Source organism: Anguilla anguilla, chromosome 3 (genome assembly GCF_013347855.1).
Source record: "Anguilla anguilla isolate fAngAng1 chromosome 3, fAngAng1.pri, whole genome shotgun sequence".
NCBI lineage: Eukaryota > Metazoa > Chordata > Actinopteri > Anguilliformes > Anguillidae > Anguilla > Anguilla anguilla.
Window position 1 is genome coordinate 21,579,664 of NC_049203.1, and position 20,593 is coordinate 21,600,256.

General features: G+C 50.8%; 1 protein-coding gene across 2 annotated transcripts in view; it reads left to right on the plus strand.

Annotated features, from left to right (window-relative positions):
- ptpn4a (protein tyrosine phosphatase non-receptor type 4a) overlaps nt 1-20,593 on the plus strand; it is an 80,043-nt gene that overhangs the window by 48,578 nt on the left and 10,872 nt on the right. For both annotated transcript variants that reach the window (XM_035409106.1, XM_035409105.1), the window contains exons 9-18: nt 1-67; nt 1,531-1,619; nt 2,946-3,009; nt 5,066-5,238; nt 6,435-6,503; nt 15,029-15,163; nt 15,688-15,846; nt 18,831-18,987; nt 19,494-19,577; nt 19,693-19,749. The exon at nt 1-67 is cut by the window's left edge and continues 21 nt beyond it. In XM_035409106.1, coding sequence (XP_035264997.1) covers nt 1-67; nt 1,531-1,619; nt 2,946-3,009; nt 5,066-5,238; nt 6,435-6,503; nt 15,029-15,163; nt 15,688-15,846; nt 18,831-18,987; nt 19,494-19,577; nt 19,693-19,749 — 1,054 coding nt within the window. The remainder of the gene's footprint in view (nt 68-1,530; nt 1,620-2,945; nt 3,010-5,065; nt 5,239-6,434; nt 6,504-15,028; nt 15,164-15,687; nt 15,847-18,830; nt 18,988-19,493; nt 19,578-19,692; nt 19,750-20,593) is intronic.

Sequence of the window (20,593 nt, forward strand, 5' to 3'; positions counted from 1 at the left end):
CGAGTTCAGCTACCTTAACGCCGCACGCACGTTGGAGCTCTACGGAGTCGAGTTGCACTATGCAAGGGTGAGTGTTCAGCCAGCCCCACCCCAGTGTTCAGTAAGTAAGCCGTTTCACCATCCACGTTAGGTCGCCGCTGTCTGAGCACAGTTAGTTTTGGCTGAGGTCACGGATAAGTATTTCAGTCGTGCCAATACCACACATGCAGACTGAACGGCAAAATGCGGAACCGAAACCGTCCATCTTTAACGTAGCCCGGGGCTGTTCATTTTTCTGAGTAAACGCGATATCGATCTGCGCGTAAAATGACGCGTGTTTTCCCGAGTGGAGAAATGAAGCACAGCCTTTTTTTTCTTTTTTTGATAAGGTCTCTGACATAAACACATTTTTTATAGTGTAACAGGGAGGGGGGGGAGGTTACATTTAAGAAAAATCCCAGGACGTGCTTGCCATATTAATGCATACATGCTGACAAGGACTGACCCCGGGAACCTTTTTAAAGCTTTTAAGCTGGCTGATGCCTTCACAGATTTGTTAGGTAGAGAGGGAAGATCATGCAAAGCAAAGCCCATGTTAAGAAACATTTATGGCAAAGTGCTCTTATGTCAAAAGGTCTCAAATCAAATCCTGTATTAAGATTAATATTTTTTTTTCCCCTGTGATTATCGGACGGTGCTTCTGCCACTCACCAAAGCGCTGCATTAAAATGGGGATGTTGTGGATTGATTTGGGATGTCGGGGTGCTCAGCTTTGCCCCTAGGGGACTGGGGAGCTGAGAGTAGTGCAGGAACAGAGGCGTTCGCTTTACGTCATTAGTTTAGGCTGCTCAGCCTCCCATCTGAAGTGTTCAGCTTAACATTGCGGTAGTCTGAGACTGCGGTAACGCCACAGCTCAACACCGCTAAACTGCACACTTCCAAGCGCTCCTTCGTGTTTTTCCAGCAGCGTGTTCAGGGACCTCGTCTGGCTGGACACACCGCGCGGCTTTTGGGAAGGGCTGTCGTCGTGGCGCGTCCGCTCCCGAACTTCATTTTACTTCATTATTGCTTCGTTATTGCGTTTAATGTGCGCCGCCTTCCAGAGGAAGTGGCAGAATTGGGAACGTGCGAAGTGAAATGTCACGGAAGAGCGAGCGCCGTCCGCCACGTATTTAAAAACCCCAAACCGAGGCGCCAAACTGAAAGTCCTCTCGCAGTTCAGAGGCGGCTCTGTGTGATTCGCTTCAGAAACGTAGCTCGTGCAGTTCAATCGATTTAACGGTTTGCGAAAGCGTGGACGTTTTTCTTTTACAGCGTATGTAAATATTGAGCGAAATTGAAAGCTTTAAAGTTACGGACGAACGAGATGTCGATCATCGATCCGAGGAATAGCCTTCGAAAGCCTCTGTGGCCACTCTCCTGCTGCCGATGAGCGGTTTGGGAAAGCCTCGCTCCGTGTCGGGGGGGGGGGGCGGGTAAACGCTTAATCCCACTCGTTCCCCACCGATTGATCCCCTGTCTGCTTTTCTTTCTTTTTGTTTTGTGTTCCAGGATCAAAGTAACACGGAGATTTTAATCGGGGTGACGTCGGCAGGGATCGTCGTTTATAAGAACAGGGTTCGAATCAACTGCTTTCCATGGTGAGTGCGCCCCAGTTTCCATTCCTCCCTTTTAATTAAAGCCCCGATCGAGCCGGAGAAATCCAGTCCACGCGTCGGCGAAGCGGCGGGCTTACGAAGACGCGTGTGAGGCATTGACTGAGATTTGAGGCTTGGGTTAACCCAGACCAGCGTTTCCCAACCTTTTTCCTGGCACGCCACTCTCAAAAGCATAAAAAAATAAAAAGTGCCAACAGTAGGCTATGAACGTGCCAACAGTAGGCCTAACTGTTCTTTTGTGGTTTTAATTAAGCGATATGCATTTTAATGACATTTATTTTGGCTTTTGTGAATGGGATTTGTTCATTTAAGTTTTTTTAATTCATTTGAACATTAAAAGTTTTTTAAGGATTTTTCACACGGCACACCTGACCTCACCTGATGGCATGCCGGTTGGGAAACGCTGACCTAGACTGTGGGAGCGCGAGAGTGTGTGTGTGTGTGTGTGTGTGTGTGTGTGTGCGCGTGTTTGCGTGCGCTAGACATGACTAAGGCGCGAGAGCTTCCATGTTAAGGCGTCAGCGTACCTCCTGACCCAAAATCATCTGCTGTCAGCATCACAGCGCTGCTGGGGAAACGGGGTTGTGAAACTCCACCGTTTCACCAAATGCCTTTTTAAGCCTTACGGGCGTCCGCCGTGCCTTTTAGCCTTAAAACCCCAAACCTGAACGCGATGCACGTGTGCACAGAACCGCGGCTCTGCGTTCAGCCGCATCCTCACAGTTTTGTGCCCGGAAAGTTCTGTGAGCCGAGTTCGGTTCGCTCAGTCCCAGGCCGAAACCGAGGCTTCGCTCCTGGCTCCTCTAAAACGTAGCACAGCCACCCACCCAATTCTTAAAATCCTCGTGTTGGCTGTAGAGCCACTCGTTTTTGAGTGGGAAGGCAAAGCTCCTGTTTAGGAACACCAGAGGAATGGCACAACAGGAAACTGTCCGTCCCCATTCGTCCCAGTCTTCTTCAGTGTCCCTTCCGTCGAACCGCATTTATAGTCTGAAGCCTGTGAAGCCAGTGACCAAAGCGTCAGTAGCCCTCCCCACGTTATGAAGATTCTTCTTCCATGAACCTGTTATGACTAAAAGGTTCTGATTAATAACCCGTGCTCCTCTGAAACTGGCATTAGTCATCAGCGCTGTGTCCATTTGTCAGAGTTTAAAAGTATATTTAGAGCACCTCTGACTCATGAGAGGGGGGGAACTAGGTCAGGAGGCAGCGACATTGTTAGTAATGCTGCTTTAATTCACTCTGGAAATGAAAACGGTTCTGTGATTGCTAACGGTTGTCTTTTTTTTTTCTCTCTCTCTTTTGCAGGTTGAAGATTGTAAAAATATCTTTTAAATGTAAACAGTTTTTTGTTCAGCTCCGAAGAGAATTGGTAGGTATCAGGTTTCCGGAGGTTCCCCGGTCTTGCTGTCCTTTTTTTTTACGGCTGCTCCGTCTTATTTGCACACGCTGACAGTTTGCCCGGTTACTACCACGGTCTGAAATCTGAACCTCCGAAGGACCGTGGCGTCTAAATTGACCTCATGGCTCGTTTAGCATTGCTGTAATAATTTTACAAGACTACTTGATAGTGAAAGGGTTAAATACTGAAAGCATGCATTTCACCCAAGTCTTTCAGCGCGTCCAAAAAGATGAGCATCTGTAAAGCCATCCATGAATATTCATTTACATGAATCATTCTCTTTTCTTTGTATTGGTTCCCTAAGAATCCATCTTCTGCATTAACAAGCTTAGTGAGCAAAACTGTGTTTGATATCTGTTTAGATTATAATGTTTGTCATTAGTGTTGCCTCTTTTGTCCAGGGTCTAGGATAAGTCTTTACTACTGTAGTTATTATGGAGAATAGATAGTGGACACAGTGAGTGTTTGGCCTGTGCGCAGTGAGTCTGAAAAGGAATCTGAAAACACTGCGGGCCCCAAACTTGCAGTAAAAAACACAGTCCGCAATTGCCCCTGCCAAACACGCAGAAACACCGGCTTTAAAAATGCATGGGAGACTTTTAAAGCAGTTGGTCTAAATTATGAATCATGACACCGCTGAGTCCTGCTTTTAGTAGGAGACAGCAGTTTGGTGCGTTTGGCCTGCTGAATCAGTTCCATCTCCCAGCGTGGTCACAGCTGTCATTTCCCCGTCCGACGCGCGGGGAAGTTTGGCTTCTTACAAAATGTTTAAAAATAGGGAAGATGTTTTCTTATTTATTATAGTTTATCTAGAATCAGAGCCAAAGTTAAGCAGATTTAATGCTAAAAAGATCCCACTTCCCTTTTTTGTTCTATCGTGTGTGGAAATTTTGGTTTTTCTTTTTTCTTTAGGAGCGAACAGTCGATGATGATGAACTATTAATATTGTTGTTATTATTAGGGTACCAAGCAACAAAGCTGCTGGAACCCTGTTGTATTTCTTGGTGTTACGTTTTCTTTTCTTTCTTTCTTCCAGTTCTGGCAGAAATGCCTTTTTTCTTTTTATGAAACTTGGTGGGTTGATGGAGAGTTACTCTAAAAGGAATGATTTTGGCAGTTTTGGGCCACATGGTGGCGCTACAGCAAACAGTTGAAAATACACATTTTGACAGGCCATAACTTCTGAAACTTTTGAGCTAGAATCAAAATGTTTTTTTCCTATATTGCTCTCCTCTCATAGAACAAATTCACCCCGATCCCACAGAAGGGCATGTGGTTAGATTTTCTGCCATTTTTAATTTTTTTGAAAAATCTTAAAAGTTTATCTCTTCCTAGAAGCTTTAACTGATTTGCACAAAACTTGGAATGTGCCATCTACTCATGACTGTCATTAAAAGTGATATAAAGGAGGTCGCTATGCTTACCATTGTGACTGCAGGAAGCCAATGAATTTTCATATGGGCCTGACTTTTACAAAAGCTAATAAATCGCTAAAGGTTTGACATAAACTGGTAAAAATCTATTGATAGCTATAATCCTGTGGGCAGTCCCATAAAAGTGGCTCGATTCAACCACAGGGTGGAGCTATAGAGTTCAACAATTTTTTTTAAATGAAAAAATGAACAAATTGCATATTTATTATTGTACTCAGTCGTTAGCTGGGGATTGCAGTTTATTGGGTCTTTTTGTTTTTTGGTCAAGGTATTTGTTTTTACCTTCCATTGCCCCTGAGGTGATGGTGTCAGTAAACACCCTGAGGCCCATTCACGCCAGTAACGATACAGGGGTAGATTAGCACTCTCACATGACACCAGGTGCTAGTTGCATGTGCTAATCCCGCACTGCCACTGGTGAACTGGTGATAGTCCCACACACACTCAGCATCCACCAGCATGTCCCCCCACCAGTGTGTGTACCCCATGAGCCTCACATCACTTGACGCCTTTTCTGCCCTTCTCTCCACCTCCCTCTCTCCCTCCCTTTCTGTCTCTTCCTCCACCCCCTCTTTCTCTTCACCCTTTCACAGCTTGAGACCCGGGAGACGCTGCTGGGGTTCAACATGGTGAACTACCGGGCCTGTAAGAACCTGTGGAAGGCGTGTGTGGAGCACCACACCTTCTTCCGCCTGGACCGCCCCCTCCCCCCGCAGAAGAACTTCTTCGCGCATTACTTCACCCTGGGTTCCAAGTTCCGCTACTGGTCAGTGTCGTTCACGTGACTATCGGGTTTTTTTAAATGAGCACCGCCTGCCTGATTTTAGAGGCGCAGCGTTGTGGACAAAACAGGGAGGGAGTTTTTCTGTCTGCCGGGCCTCCCACTCCCCGTTGCTCAACAGTGACCCCTCTGGCTGGAAAAGTTACTGCAGCTGAGCTGCCACGTATATTCTTGAGGACACGCATGGCCAGGGTGTGGCCAGGATGGGATGGGTTCACTGTGATCGGGAGTTCCAGGTGGTTGAAATAAAGTGGGTGGGTACTATACCAGTACAGTACTCTTGCTCATGTGGATATTTGTTGTTTACAGGCTCAGTGAACATGGTCTGTGCGCTTGGTGGTCTGCAGTGGCATTGCCACTGGGCAGTACTGTGCCCGTGGGAATTAACTGGCTTTGCAGGGCTAGAAATGACCCATTAATGATGTGTTCCTACCACCTGGGAGAATACAGAAATACCCTGTGAATACTGTTCTGCAAAGTGTTAAAATCTAGTGGGCTTTTATAAAATGCTTGTTGCTGGTCCTATGCTCTTGTATTCTTCAGAAATAAAAAGATTTGCATTATTTATCAGGCTCCAAAAACAGAGGCCTCTTTTTTCTCAGTGTCCTTTTAAAAGGGATGGTATTTTAGGTTTGTTGAAGGGAAGTGCTTAATAATTTAAAACGATATACTTCTTAAATGTGTCACTGCCTAACATGCATTGGCTGTATAAGCAGATTTAATTACTTGGGTAACACTAAGTAATTTTATATGCTGAAATTTTAGATTCTTATTTTGTGAGCAGACTGAATCCCCCCCCACTGCTACATTCCACTAACTATAGATATTTTACCACTCAAAGGACTCTAAATGTTCAGAAACAAACCTCCTTATTATTATCCCATTGCCATTATTAATGTGGTTTAGGACATTGTGTCAAATCACATCTGAGCAATTGTGGAACGAGGATTTTGTCACCTGAAGAGAAAGTTTGCTGAATTGTTGGTGTAGAGAGGGGGTTGTGCGGGGGTAGAGAGATGAGATTGTGACCAGGGGTGATTGGTATTTGAATTGTTGCTTGTGGAGAGCGATTGTGTGCTGGGGTGAATTTTATTTGTATTGTTGCTTTTGTGTGGGGGGAGATTCTGTGCTGGGGTGATTGATATTTGAAATGTCTGAGATGAGTGCGTTCCCTCTTGCAGTGGAAGGACGGAGGTGCAGTCTGTGCAGTATGGAAAGGAGAAGGGGATCAAAGACCGGGCGTTCGCCAGGTAACGTATCTGTGTCCCTCTGTGTGTCTTCATCCTTCTGGAGGGCCCGGGTCACAGAGCATCCAACAAAAAATCTGATCAAGACCCAACTTGGAGCGCGGAGTAACAGATTCAGTATCACAAATAAGGCAGGAGTACTGGAGCCCAGAGTTACTGATTCGGTATCACAAATAAGGCAGGAGTACTGGAGCCCAGAGTTACTGATTCAGTATCACAAATAAGGCAGGAGTACTGGAGCCCAGAGTTACTGATTCAGTATCACAAATAAGGCAGGAGTACTGGAGCCCAGAGTTACTGATTCAGTATCACAAATAAGGCAGGAGTACTGGAGCCCGGAGTTACTGATTCAGTATCACAAATAAGGCAGGAGTACTGGAGCCCAGAGTTACTGATTCGGTATCACAAATAAGGCAGGAGTACTGGAGCCCGGAGTTACTGATTCAGTATCACAAATAAGGCAGGAGTACTGGAGCCCAGAGTTATTGATTCAGTATCACAAATAAGGCAGGAGTACTGGAGCCCGGAGTTACTGATTCAGTATCACATAAGGCAGGAGTACTGGAGCCCAGAGTTACTGATTCAGTATCACAAATAAGGCAGGAGTACTGGAGCCCGGAGTTACTGATTCAGTATCACAAATAAGGCAGGAGTACTGGAGCCCGGAGTTACTGATTCAGTATCACAAATAAGGCAGGAGTACTGGAGCCCAGAGTTACTGATTCAGTATCACAAATAAGGCAGGAGTACTGGAGCCCGGAGTTACTGATTCAGTATCACAAATAAGGCAGGAGTACTGGAGCCCAGAGTTACTGATTCAGTATCACATAAGGCAGGAGTACTGGAGCCCGGAGTTACTGATTCAGTATCACAAATAAGGCAGGAGTACTGGAGCCCGGAGTTACTGATTCAGTATCACAAATAAGGCAGGAGTACTGGAGCCCAGAGTTACTGATTCAGTATCACAAATAAGGCAGGAGTACTGGAGCCCAGAGTTACTGATTCAGTATCACAAATAAGGCAGGAGTACTGGAGCCCAGAGTTACTGATTCAGTATCACAAATAAGGCAGGAGTACTGGAGCCCGGAGTTACTGATTCAGTATCACATAAGGCAGGAGTACTGGAGCCCAGAGTTACTGATTCAGTATCACAAATAAGGCAGGAGTACTGGAGCCCGGAGTTACTGATTCAGTATCACAAATAAGGCAGGAGTACTGGAGCCCAGAGTTACTGATTCAGTATCACAAATAAGGCAGGAGTATGTTACAGTTCTCAAAGTTCCGTGGAAACAGAAACAGGAACGCATTCCGGGAACTGTCAAGGTTCCCGATAGTTCCTGGTACAGATGATTCGGGAACCCTTTTGTGCAATGTAAAAGTTGGCAGCATTCCAAGGCAGGAAGCATGACGGCGCGTCTCATTGGAAAGTTAGCGAAAAATTATGCCTACTAAGGTGCCTTCTTTCAGACGATTTTGAAGGCAGGGGCCGGTGTATCCTTCGCGGATTAGGGTATCCCATGGGTCTTTGCAATTACCTCCGGCTTCTTCTATCCATCCATCCATTATCTATACCTGCTTATCCTGGCCAGGGTCGCGGGCCTCAGGCTTCTCGCTTCCGTTAAAATAACGGCGGCCGAAAACAGCTGAACGGCAGTTGCGTTGGCAACGGGGGCTATAGGCTGTTTTATTAAAAGAGGACAATAATTAGCACTGCGGGAGGATTGCAAATGAGTGTAAAGCTTTATTGGTACAGAATCAGTGTGGAAATGCATATTGGAAAAACGTACTTTTTCGTTCATGTTTTACTTAGGCTACATTATCACGCAATCAAAGAGCTGAGCTGTGAGCCAGTTATTTTTAATTTAGCGAGTGTTCGTCATTGCAGTACAGAGACATTAGGGGGAGGGGGAAGGGGAGCCGGAGCGGTGGAGCCGCAGCGACTTTCGGAACTCGTCGCGATCCCGGTTTCTTTCCAGATTCCTTCCTTCGCGTCGCCTGTGCTTTCCGTTCAGGAACTGTTGCTTTCGGTCACGTCGACGGGGGGGAGGGGCTCTGAGAGCGCGCCCAGCTCAAGCGGATCGATGCTGTCATTGGCTAATCGCTAAAACACAGCCCGATGGTGAAACTTGTTGAATAGGAGTATAGCTACAGCTTCCGCGAATGGCAAGTTTGCAAATTACCGAGAGCTGAACCAGAGGAACAGATCCTTACACGGTGGTGCATCAGTTCCTTTGGTTCACCGAAGATGGAAAAATAATGAATCGTTCACGAAAGACGCGGCACTAGTTAGGAGGCTTCAGAGGGAGCTCACCACCTTCAGAGGGAGCTCACCACCTTCAGAGGGAGCTCACGTTTAAGGACGTATGCAGTGTGGCAGCTTCCTACCGTTTGAGATGCAGCCATCATCAGGGTACCCAGCCCTGGCTCTGTAGTGCCACCATGTTTCCTGGTTGTTGTTTTTTTGTTTTGTTGCTGCCAATATCTTGATTTTAACATCGTTTAAAATGTGTCAAAGTTCACGTTGTGCTGAAACATATTTTAACACTGAGCAGTATTTGGCTTACTGCCATTTTGCTTTGTTCATTTACCGCAAATGGCTCGGTTTCAGTTGATCAGGTGTGCACATTTTCGGCTGTAGGCCCGTCTTTTAATCGAGGACAAATGTAGCCGCTTTCGCGAAGAGCCATTTTCCAACTGCGCATTTGAGAAACGCGAGTCATTTAGTTTGTCTGATGATTTAGGGAGCGATCCGACTGATTAAAAGTCCTTCAAGGAGTGCGGAATATTCATTCTTTGCAGCGCGAATGCCTGCCGTGAGAGGGTACGTCATCCCCCGTGAGTTATTAAAAGCGTCTAATTAAACGCCATTAGCCAGCCTTCGTACTCCAGGAGCTGTGATTCATGTCTGAATGGGAGCCGACGCAGGCGGGGTTGCTCCAGCACAGCGGCCTGGAGCTGCTGGAATGGGAGATTCCCTCACGCGTCCTGGTCTGTTCCCTGATGCATCCTGGTCTGTTCCCTCACGCGTCCTGGTCTGTTCCCTCACGCGTCCTGGTCTGTTCCCTCACGCGTCCTGGTCTGTTCCCTCACGCGTCCTGGTCTGTTCCCTCACGCGTCCTGGTCTGTTCCCTCACGCGTCCTGGTCTGTTCCCTCACGCGTCCTGGTCTGTTCCCTCACGCGTCCTGGTCTGTTCCCTCACGCGTCCTGGTCTGTTCCCTCACGCGTCCTGGTCTGTTCCCTCACGCGTCCTGGTCTGTTCCCTCACGCGTCCTGGTCTGTTCCCTCACGCGTCCTGGTCTGTTCCCTCACGCGTCCTGGTCTGTTCCCTAACGCGTCCTGGTCTGTTCCCTCACGCGTCCTGGTCTGTTCCCTCACGCGTCCTGGTCTGTCCCCTCACGCGTCCTGGTCTGTCCCCTCACGCGTCCTGGTCTGTTCCCTCACGCGTCCTGGTCTGTTCCCTCACGCGTCCTGGTCTGTTCCCGCTGGCGTGGCTGCGAGCCGGGATTTTGCAGCCTTGCGCACGTCGGGCAGGAGAGCGACGCGGTGGAAGACCCGCCGTGGAGCAGCAGAGATGCACGCACACGCGAACGCAGACATGCAAACAACACAAACACAGACACGCACGCACACGCATACATGCACACACAAACACACACACACATATGCACACGCAGACACACAAACACACACATATACGCACATGCACACACACATGCACACACACACGCACACACGCAGACACACAAACACATACATACACGCACACGCAAACGCAGACATGCAAACAACACAAACACACACACGCACACGCAAACGCAGATATGCAAACAACACAAACACGCACACGCGAACGCAGACATGCAAACAACACAAACACACACGCACGCACACGCAGACATGCACACACATGCAGACATGCACACACATGCACACGCACACACGCAGACACACAAACACACACACGCAGACATGCACACACGAACACTCACACACACGCACATGCAGACATGCACACACGAGTACACTCACACACACGCACATGCAGACATGCACACACTCACACTCACACACACCCGCAGACATGCACACTAGGGGTGTGCAGAGATGTCATTATCTGTATCTGTGTCTGTTCAACCAACAAAATTATCTGTATCTGTATTCGGATAGAAGACAGGAAGTGGGCGTGGTTTATACTGGAAGTCACGTTAAATCCGGCAAATGTTGTATTTTTTAACCTAATATTCATCCAATATTGATTTAATATTGGCATATAATTCATTATGAAATATATTTCCCTATCCTCATACTGTACTTTTCATCTCTCTCTCTTTTTTTATTTTTAACTAAACTAAGTTTTATGAACTGTCTGAACCCCCCCCCCCGGTTTTTTAAACCGAAATATTCTGTTTTGCAGTAAAGATATATAGAAACATATCCTTCAGTTGAAGGGAATAATCTTAAATTCCAATAATGCTGCGTTGGCGTTTCTGTTATGTGTTTTAACGTTACTGCAATTCGCTAGGGAAACGTGAATTACTACTTTACAACAGTAATTACATAACAGTAATAGCCTACATTAACTTTTTTTTGCCTGTTTTTATTTTTTTTTATTTATGTTTTTATTTAGTGTGGATAGACTGCAAACCATCAGATGTCCTCATATTTTCCCTTGGTGGCAACTGTTACCATGAATGGATTTCGTGTTCATTATAGCCAAGACCTATGACTGATACATACAGCATGTTACATCTTAAACGGATGAATATTGACTGAAATACAGGGGAAAACTTCGGTTTTTTCAATATTTCGACTGGGGGTTTTTTTTTAATGGAGGAAATTAACACATACATCCAAAAACTACAGGTTCTAAGCTTCATTTTGATGTTTGGGTTGCGGGGGTTTGAAAGAAAATCCAGCTGCCACACCAGGCTTGTGCCTCGCTAGCTCCCGCACCTCCTCCTCGATGCGAGAGTTTCCCTGAGTGATAGCCGGGAACGGTCAGCTCTCAGCCCGCTGCCTGCTGTGCGTTGACTCGGCGGGGGCGACTACAGAATATAGAGATCACTTTCCAATAATGTGTAGTCAATGAAACGACTAGTTAGTGAAATGAAAGTCCTGTGTTGCAAACACAATTGACATTTTCATCTAGTGGCCATCCGCAATGATATGAATCCATTTGAAGAAACATAATGGCTGACGCACAGAACTTATTTATTAAACGTTTTGCAGCGCAGTGGCTCAAAGTTTGTTGGTGTGTGTAACTGGTGCGCCCCACCCCTCTCACTCTCTCTCTCTCTCTCTCTCTCTCTCTCTCTCTCTCTCTCTCTGCCCGTGTAACGTTAGATAGGTTAGATAGAGGCTATGAGATCTCGACATGGAGCTGACTTTCTTTTTTTTTTTTTTTTCCGAATCCGAATAGTAACGAGCAACTTTGGGTAGAAGAAATATCTGTTTCCATCGCATTATTCCTGCTTCCCGAATACAGTATTCAGATTCGGATACATCCCTAATGCACACGCACACACGCAGACACACAAACACACACACACCCACACCCACACGCAGACATGCACACACAAACACACACACGCACACGCAGACATGCACACGCAAACACACGCAGACACACAAACACACACACACCCACACCCACACGCAGACATGCACACACAAACACACACACGCACACGCAGACATGCACACACGCAGACACACAAACACACACACACCCACACGCAGACATGCACACACACCCACAGGCACACACGCAGACATGCTCACACAAACACACACTCAAACACACACCCTTTCGCACACGCAGACATGCACACACAAACACATATACACACGGAGACATGCACACACACACATCCACATGTGCGTGCACGCATGCAGGCACATGCACACACACTCATGCACACACACACACACACACACAGACAAGCACACACACACGCAGACACACATACTCACACACAGACATGCACACATGCACACACACACACAGGCATGCACACACACACACACACATGCAGACACACACACACAGACATGCGCACACACGCAGACACACACATACGCACAGACGTGCACACACACACACACAGACATGCACACACACACGCAGACACACACACAAACGTGCACACATACACACACACATGCAGAGGTACTCGCTGTGGTCAGGGCTTTTCTGAGAAAGCCAGCCGAGCCGCACAGGAAGCGACTGCAGAGACAGCAGCGGGTTCTGAGCCCTCGAGCGCGCAGAGAAGACCTTAAAAAACACGCCTTCTCCCCCCCTCTTCCCCTCCCCTCCGCTCCGCTCCGCTCCCCTCCGCTCCGGAGGACAGAGCGGCACCGAAGCGCCCGGCTGGAAGCGGAGCTCGCCCCTCCGCTGGTTCCCACAGGTACCCCCCTCTCCTTCTCTCCTTCTCTCTCTCTCTCTCTCAATCCCTCGGAACCCAGCCTCCGCTCCGCCCGCCCCGAGCGCCTTCCGGGTGGGGCGGCGGGGCGGCGGGTCTGCACAGGAAGCTTCTGCTCGCCCGCGCGAGCGTACAGGAAGCTTCTGCTCGCCCGCGATCGCGGGAGGGAACGGCCTCTCGCCGCGCTTTTCGGGGGTCCGGTGGAAAAGTAGTATAGTCCACCCCCCCCAGGAGGGGCACCCGCTCTTCGCCCCCATTCCTGAGCGCACGTACTGCTGGTGTCTTTAAACCATTTAAAGCAAAGAGTGTCTGAGAATAATCGTTGTCTTTGCCATCGTCGTTTTGGACATCGTGTGCTTTTTGATTTGTAGATTGGCTTTTTTTCCTTTGACCGTTTTCTTATTGTGCAAATTTGTAGACCGGGTTTCTTTTCTTGCGTAGCTGTTTGTGCTGCGATTTTCGCGATTTTGGTGAACGTCTGTGTTTAAATGTGCCTTTGTTCCTTTGTTCCTTTTCGCCTTTTAGAAGGAGTTGAGTTTTAAATGTAAAATGTGTAAAAAAAAACCAGTAAAGATACATTTCGGGGTCCGCGGGGGGGGGTCAGGGGGATCACCTGTTTTCACCGTCTGGGCAGTTGTGACCCAGGTTCTTCTGTAGTGGTTACCTTTGACCTCTGAGGTCAGGTTGCCTTTCGCATACATTCACCTGCGTTCGCCTGAAACAGACCTGCAGACAGTACAGCCGTACTGCTCTGCTGCAGAGAATGAAGCGTGGCGGCGGTTTGCACACCGGGCTTTGTGCGCAGACCGTGGGGAGATATAGGTACCTGTGCGGCTGAGTTTCCGTTCCTTTGCCTCGTTCAGCATCTCAACGTCTGCGCCCGCCAGCGGCGGCTACCCCGAGCGAAGCTTCTCCTGTAGCGCCTCGCCGGGCTGGCGAGCGCCCCTACGCTAGGACGTCGTCGCGTCGAGGGCGCCGCAGACGCCGGCGGGTTCGGAGAGGCCGCGACCCCGCACGGTCTGTCCCCGTCAGGAACGCAGCCGCCGAACGCGCCGTTCTCACGGAAACGTCTCTCTCTCTCTCTCCGCGGGAGGCTCTGGAGCGCCCGTGCTATTTCCGACTCCGTCGCTTTAATTATTTATGAAACTTTTTCCTCCCGCACGCGATGCCGGGGACAAGCGGGGTGCGGAGGGCACAGCCGGGGCAGGCTTGTCATTAATGGTTTGGCTGCTGCTCGCAGCCTGTCTGGAAGTTGAACCTCAGTGCGTGAAGCCAGATCCTGGCCTGTCTGCGGTGTCGGCTGAGGATCTGGAGAATAACTGCGCAGATTAGCTGACTGACTGCAGAGCGGCTGCGCAGATCGTCTGATAGACTGCAGAGCAACTACGCAGATCGTCTGATAGACTTCAGAATGACTGTGCAGATCAGCTGGTGGACTGCGCAGATCAGCTGACGGGCTGCAGAGCAACTGCACAGATCAGCTGATGGATTGCAGAGCGACTGCGCAGATCAGCTGACTGACCGTAGAGCGACTGCGCAGATTATCTGACAGACTGCAAAGTAACTGTAGATCAGCTAATGGGCTGGAACAACAAGAGCACTGCACCCTGTAAGATAATACAAGTACAACTGTCCATTTTCAAATTGGGACAAATCGTAAATACGAGGGAGAGAAATTGATCGGGGGGAGAAATGTGGTCTGAGGTAGTCGTACGCTTCAGGTTCTGAGACCATCTGAGGACAAGCCCGCTTTTCAGTCTCATTTCCTTCTCACGGCAGACGCAGGAGGTCCATCAGAGCAGATACGGAGGAGTGCCTGAATATGTCAGTGTCCATTAGGCTTGCGCACTCTGGCGTACGACTTCGCACGCCATCGTGTAGAACAGATCTGCTGAGGCTCAGAGCGGCACGGCACGCCGAAACTATCCCATAATGCACTGTGACAGCACCGTCCTCCCCGGGCGTCGGGAGAGCGCAGTGGAGCCCGAGGCCGCGGGGTCAGCCTGCGGGTCTTTCCGGTCGGGGCGTTTCGTTTTCCCCCCGGCTCTCTGGGCTCAGTGTTGTGACGGGCCCCGCCCCTCTCTGTCCCCCTGTCCCCCCTGCAGGTCTCCCAGCAAGCCCCTGGCCCGGAAGCTGATCAGCGGGACGGACTGGGAATCCGTCAGCCGCAATTCCCTGTCGGACGAGCGGCTGGAGACCCAGAGCCTTCCCACCCGCTCCCCGCCCGGCACCCCCAACCAGTGAGTACCGGCCGACGCCCTGCCCCGCCCCACCCCGCCCTGTCCAAACACCGAGATCCTGTGCTCTGGGTAGAGAGTCGGGAGTGGAACTGTGTGTCTGAGGCTGGAGTGGAGCTGGGGGGAGGGGGACGGATGCCCGAGGGGGGGGGGGGGCAGTCAGAAGAGCGGGACGAGAGTGTGGGGGGGATGGGGGGGTTGGGGGATTGGGGGGGTGCAGCATTCAGCCCTCCAGCTCTGGGGGAGAAATCAGGTCAGGAAGCAGCAGCTCCAAATGCATCGTGTCCAACACAGCCTGTTAGAGGAACCACACACTCTTACTGCCTCACAAATACACACACACACACACACTCGCACTCTTACTCTCTCTCACTCGCACGCACACACACACACACACACACACATACACACAGGTATTGCCAGATGCCGTCTCCCCCTCAGACATCCTGCCCACTGATACGGCACAGTGCTCTGAGCCGGACTGAACCCTTATGCCTTCCCCCCCTCCCCCAATCCAAACCCCACAGCCGGAACTCCATGTTTGCACAAGAGGGGACCCGCCTGCGACCGTCTTCCGTCGGACACCTGGTGGACCACGTGATCCACACCTCGCCCGGGCAGGTCTTCGCCAACCACAAGTCGGCCTCCTCCACCCAGGCCAACAGCATCAGCTTGGACTCGTCACCGTAAGCGTCTCGCCCCGCTCCGCTCCTCCGCCCCTTTGTGCTGATGAGCCCTCCTCGCTGACCCTGGGTCAGTGGAGGCTTCCGCCTCAGTGAGCTTTTGTCCTCGGTAGCACGAGTTCTACTGACCCTGGATCAGTGTAGGTTTCTCCCGCTGTGATGATTTATCCATGGTAATGTGAGTTCACCGACCCTGGATCAGAGGAGGCTTCTCCCTTAGCGATGATTTGTCCTTGTTAGCAGGAGTTTGCTGATCCTGAATGAGTTTTTATGGGCCTCGAGCACCTTGAGGCTTTACATTAACCCCCAGCAGCCTGATCTGAGCCTGCTGTTTGGAAAATTGGGGGAGCGTGTTGTACGGGAACCAGAAACTCATCCCGCGAAGGCTAAGGGTTCACATCCCGGGTGGTGGCCCAGGCCCTGTCCCCTCTGGGGCCGACCCACGCCTCGGTCTCCTCAGTAAGCTTCCAGCCGTAAAAACCGAAGGGCTGCGTTGGGCTCCCCAGGTAAGCGTTAGTCTGCCCAGAGGAAGAATAAGCACGTCACGTGAAGGCAACGGCCTTGCCGCCATCTCGTGAGCCTCTGGGACTTGTAGTCCCTCGCGGTCGGTTCTTATGACTGCTCCACGTGTGCTGGATGAGTGCTCCTTCTGCCCGCTCTCCACACCCCGCCAGGGTTGTCTGGGGAAGCGGGTGCCCATGTGTGGGTTGTGCATTGAGCAGGGAAGCAGGTGGTATTAAAGGTGGAGTCTCGCAGGTTAAGAGTTAAGAGACTCTCAGGTAGCGTTCGGACTGTGTCGTGTGCTAGTGAGTTTTCACAGGGTGCTGTGCCACAACTGTGCTGCATGCCGTGCAGAACTGGCTGCCCTTTGAGGGTGGCCCCTTGGGTAGACTGCCCCCCAGTGGTCTGGGGTACTTTCTTCAGTCCAGATTGTGACGGTACTATGGCCATTCTAGAGCTAAGATCACAAATGTACTGGGGGGGGGAGGGGGGAACGGAGTTCTGTTAGCCTGTTGTTAGCCAAACGGAAACCAACCTGGCGCTGTTTAGGTCTGAGAGCTTTTTCCCTCACAGGGCGAGTCTGCGTTTTAATTGCGCAAACAACAGTGCAATTAGGATTTTTTTCCGTCTTATTTTAAATTGAGACTTTTTTTCCCCCCCTCCTCTTTGTCTCGACCGCAAGTCTGAAAGCGAACTTCCACCCTGCAGGCCTCAGAGGCCACTTAGCGGCCCGAAACGAAACGCTTCAAAGGAACCCCGTAAAAACGCGCTCGTTAAAAGAGGCGCGTTCCTCGGTTCCAGCGCTCGTGAAAACCCGCCCGGTCTTTTTAAGTCTGTCGGGGAGTTCGCCGAGCGCTCAAGCCCCCATAACCCCCGGCGTCGAGCGTCTCCCGGCTGACTTCGCGTGGCCGGGCGTCCCGCTGCCCTGACGAGACGGGCCTCCTCGCCACCGCTCCTGAAAGCGCTGGGGAAAAAAACAACGTCCTGTTTGCAATTAAGTCTGATACACTCAGCCCCCGGTGCGGGGTAAACATACACTGGAACGCTGATGCACGCTGCAGCGGTGGCTGAGCTGGTTGGGTGGGGAGAGGAGAGGGGGGGTGGGGTGGGGTGGGGTGGCAGCAGATTCTTGCGCATGTATAATCTCACTACACTCCCACGCGCACCTCCCTCTCTCACCCCCCACCCCCCCTCCCGCCTTTCCACGTTTCTGTTTATTTTACCAATGTTTCTGAACCGTTTGTTTTTTATTATGTAAATGGCCTCTGGGCTGTAGCATCAAGCTCTGCCTCCAGACTACAAAGCAGGCTGCTTTCATGGCTGTCATCTAAGCATTCATAATGAGGCTGGAACTTGGCTGGGCAAACATAAAGACCTGGAGTCTGGGCTGTGGGCATAATGCTTAATGCTCACAGCTTGTTATGCTAATACGCTACAGTGGGACGCACCATTAAGTTCTTTATCTTGCAACAGGAAAACAGCTTTCTCCTGGTTCTCTGTCGACGTGCAGGGCTTGCGATGTGCATGCGTTGAAGCTGATGGAGTTAAACGCAGTTGTGTCCGGGGTTGTTTTTCTTGGCTGGGGGGGCCGGCCGGGAGGGGGGGGGGGGTGAGCTTGGGGTGGGGGTGGGGGTCTAGGGGCGGGGTCCTCGCACCTGCCGGCCTCTCGGCCCGTCAGAAGCGCTGATGCGACAGAGGGCTGTGAGGCCCGGACTCTGCTCAGCGCGTTAGCGTGCTGGCAGGGCGGGGCTGTGTGTTGTTTACAGAGGGCCCTGTATGTCACTGTGTGGCTCGGGCTGGATCAGCGTGCACATGGCTGCCCCCCTCCTAAAGCAGCCAGTGCTCCTCTACGGGGGTGATTGTTTGGATGATCCAGTTTGCAGGGGTTTCTGGGGTCAGAACCAGACGCCAGCGCGTCTCCCCAAAAGTTACCACAGCAGCAGTTCTCTGCCGGGAATCGAACCCAAAACCTCTGAGCTGCACGGCAAATGCTCCCCTGCCTCCCACAAACTGAAGGTTTGGCAGAACTCACAGGCGGCAGAAGGGGCGGGAGAACGCTTCCCCAATTGCCTCTCTCTGACTCTTCAGTACGGGATCAGGAGGGCGGATGTTCAGAAATGGAGTTCGCTTAACCTGTGACCTCCTCTTCGGCTTCGTCAGGTTCCAGACGTGTCTGTTTTTACAGCCGCTCTATCACTGTAGAGGCCAAAACGATATCTTCTACACCTGTACACCCCCTCAGCCGGCTGTGGCAGTAATGACTTTCCTGTGTCTGTCAATCTCTCTCTCGCTCAATGCCTGTGCTGGGTTAATGGGTTTTTTTGTTGTTGTGTGGGCTGTTTTTTTTTTTGAAGTCATGTTTTTTTTGTGTTGGAACAATGTCTCAATAAAAGGGGTTTTAAAATTTTAAATATCTCTCTCTCTCTTTCTCTCTCTCTCTCTCTCTCTCTCTCTCTCTCCCCCCCCCCCTTTCTGCCCTCCCCCAGGTCTCCGGATGGTACCATCGATGGGCAGCCTCCCGCTCTGCCGCCCAAACAGTCCCGGAAGACCGTGTACAGCCAGATCATCCAGTCCCACTCCCAGCAGGAGCTGGACAACCACGTCAACGAGATGTACGACGTCCCGGCCTCGGACAAGTCCATGGTGAGACCGCCGCCCCCCCCGACGCCGTCGTTCGACGCGCTGCGCCTCTGAGCTGACGGATGAACGCAGTGCTCCAGCTCACGCCCCCTTTAAACCGCTCCTCTGCGGTTAAGTTGACCGCGTTTAACGTGTTCTCCAGGGCTCTTCTCAAGATGTTAAACCACTTTTCCCTTTCTGACATCACAAGCATACTTTTATTACGTTTTCAAAGACAGCTGAATGACATGCTCTTCCTCTTCTCTCCTGCTCTCTCTCCTCTTCTCTCTGCCCCGTCTCTTCTCTTTCACCTCTCCTCTCTCTTCCCTATTTCTGTTCTCTTCTTCTTCCTCTCCCCTCTCTCTCCCTCTCTCTCTCTCCTCTGTCTCTCTCCTCTGTCTCTCTCCTCTCTCTCCCCTCTCTCTCTCCTCCCCTCTCCCCTCTCCTCCTCTCTCTCTTTTGTCTCTCTCCCCTCTCTCTCCCCTCTCTCTCCCCTCTCCCCTCTCCCCTCTCCTCCTCTCTCTCCACAGCTGAACGGGGTCGTTCCTCACGACAACCTGGTCTTGATCAAAATGAGGCCTGACGAAAACGGGCGATTCGGCTTCAACGTGAAGGTGAGGCACCGCCCCCCTGCCCCCCCCCCGTCTGTCCCCCCGTCTGCCCCTCCCTCAGAGCCGCGCGACCGCACGGCGACTCTCTCTCTAACGCCTGTCCCGCTCTGGCCTCTAGGGCGGCGCCGATCAGAAGATGCCTGTCATCGTGTCGCGGGTGGCTCCCGGAACGTCGGTAGGTTTTGGGTTCGTCTCCCCCCCCGCCCCCCCGGGTTTGTACCTGTGTCCTGGAGCAGGTTGCGCCGGAGAGGGAACACCGCTGGGATTGTAACTGCACACTGCAGCCCTGTTAATGTTTGATCCTGTATCGCTCGGGGAAATAACGCGGAGCCGTAATGTCTGATGGCTGATCTTAGATCAGCAACGTGTGCATGCGAGCATGACCGGTGTCTTCGTGGCTCTTTGTGCTGTGTGTGTGTGTGTGTGTGTGTGTGTTTGTGTTTGAGTGAGAGTGTGCGTGTGTCTGTGTGTGTGTGTGTGTGTGTGTGTGTGTGTGTGTGTATGAGTGAGAGTGTGTGATTGAGAGTGTGCGCGTGTGTGTGTGTGTGTGTGCCCGTCTGTGTGTATGAGTGAGAGTGTGTGATTGAGCGTGTGCATGTGTCTGTGTGTGTGTGCCCATCTGTGTGTGTGATTGAGAGTGTGCGTGTGTGTGTGTGCCCGTCTGTGTGTATGAGTGAGAGTGTGTGATTGAGCGTGTGCATGTGTCTGTGTGTGTGTGTGTGTGTGTGTGTGTGTGTATGAGTAAGAGTGTGTGATTGAGCCTGTGTGTGTGTGTGTGTGTGTGTGTGTGTATGAGTGAGAGTGTGCGTGTGTCTGTGTGTGTGTGTGTGTGTGTGTGTGTATGAGTGAGAGTGTGTGATTGAGAGTGTGCGCGTGTGCGCGTGTGTGTATGAGTAAGAGTGTGTGATTGAGAGTGTGCATGTGTCTGTGTGTGTGTGTGTGTGTGTGTGTGAGTAAGAGTGTGTGATTGAGAGTGTGCACGTGTGTGTGTGTGTGTGTATGAGTAAGAGTGTGTGATT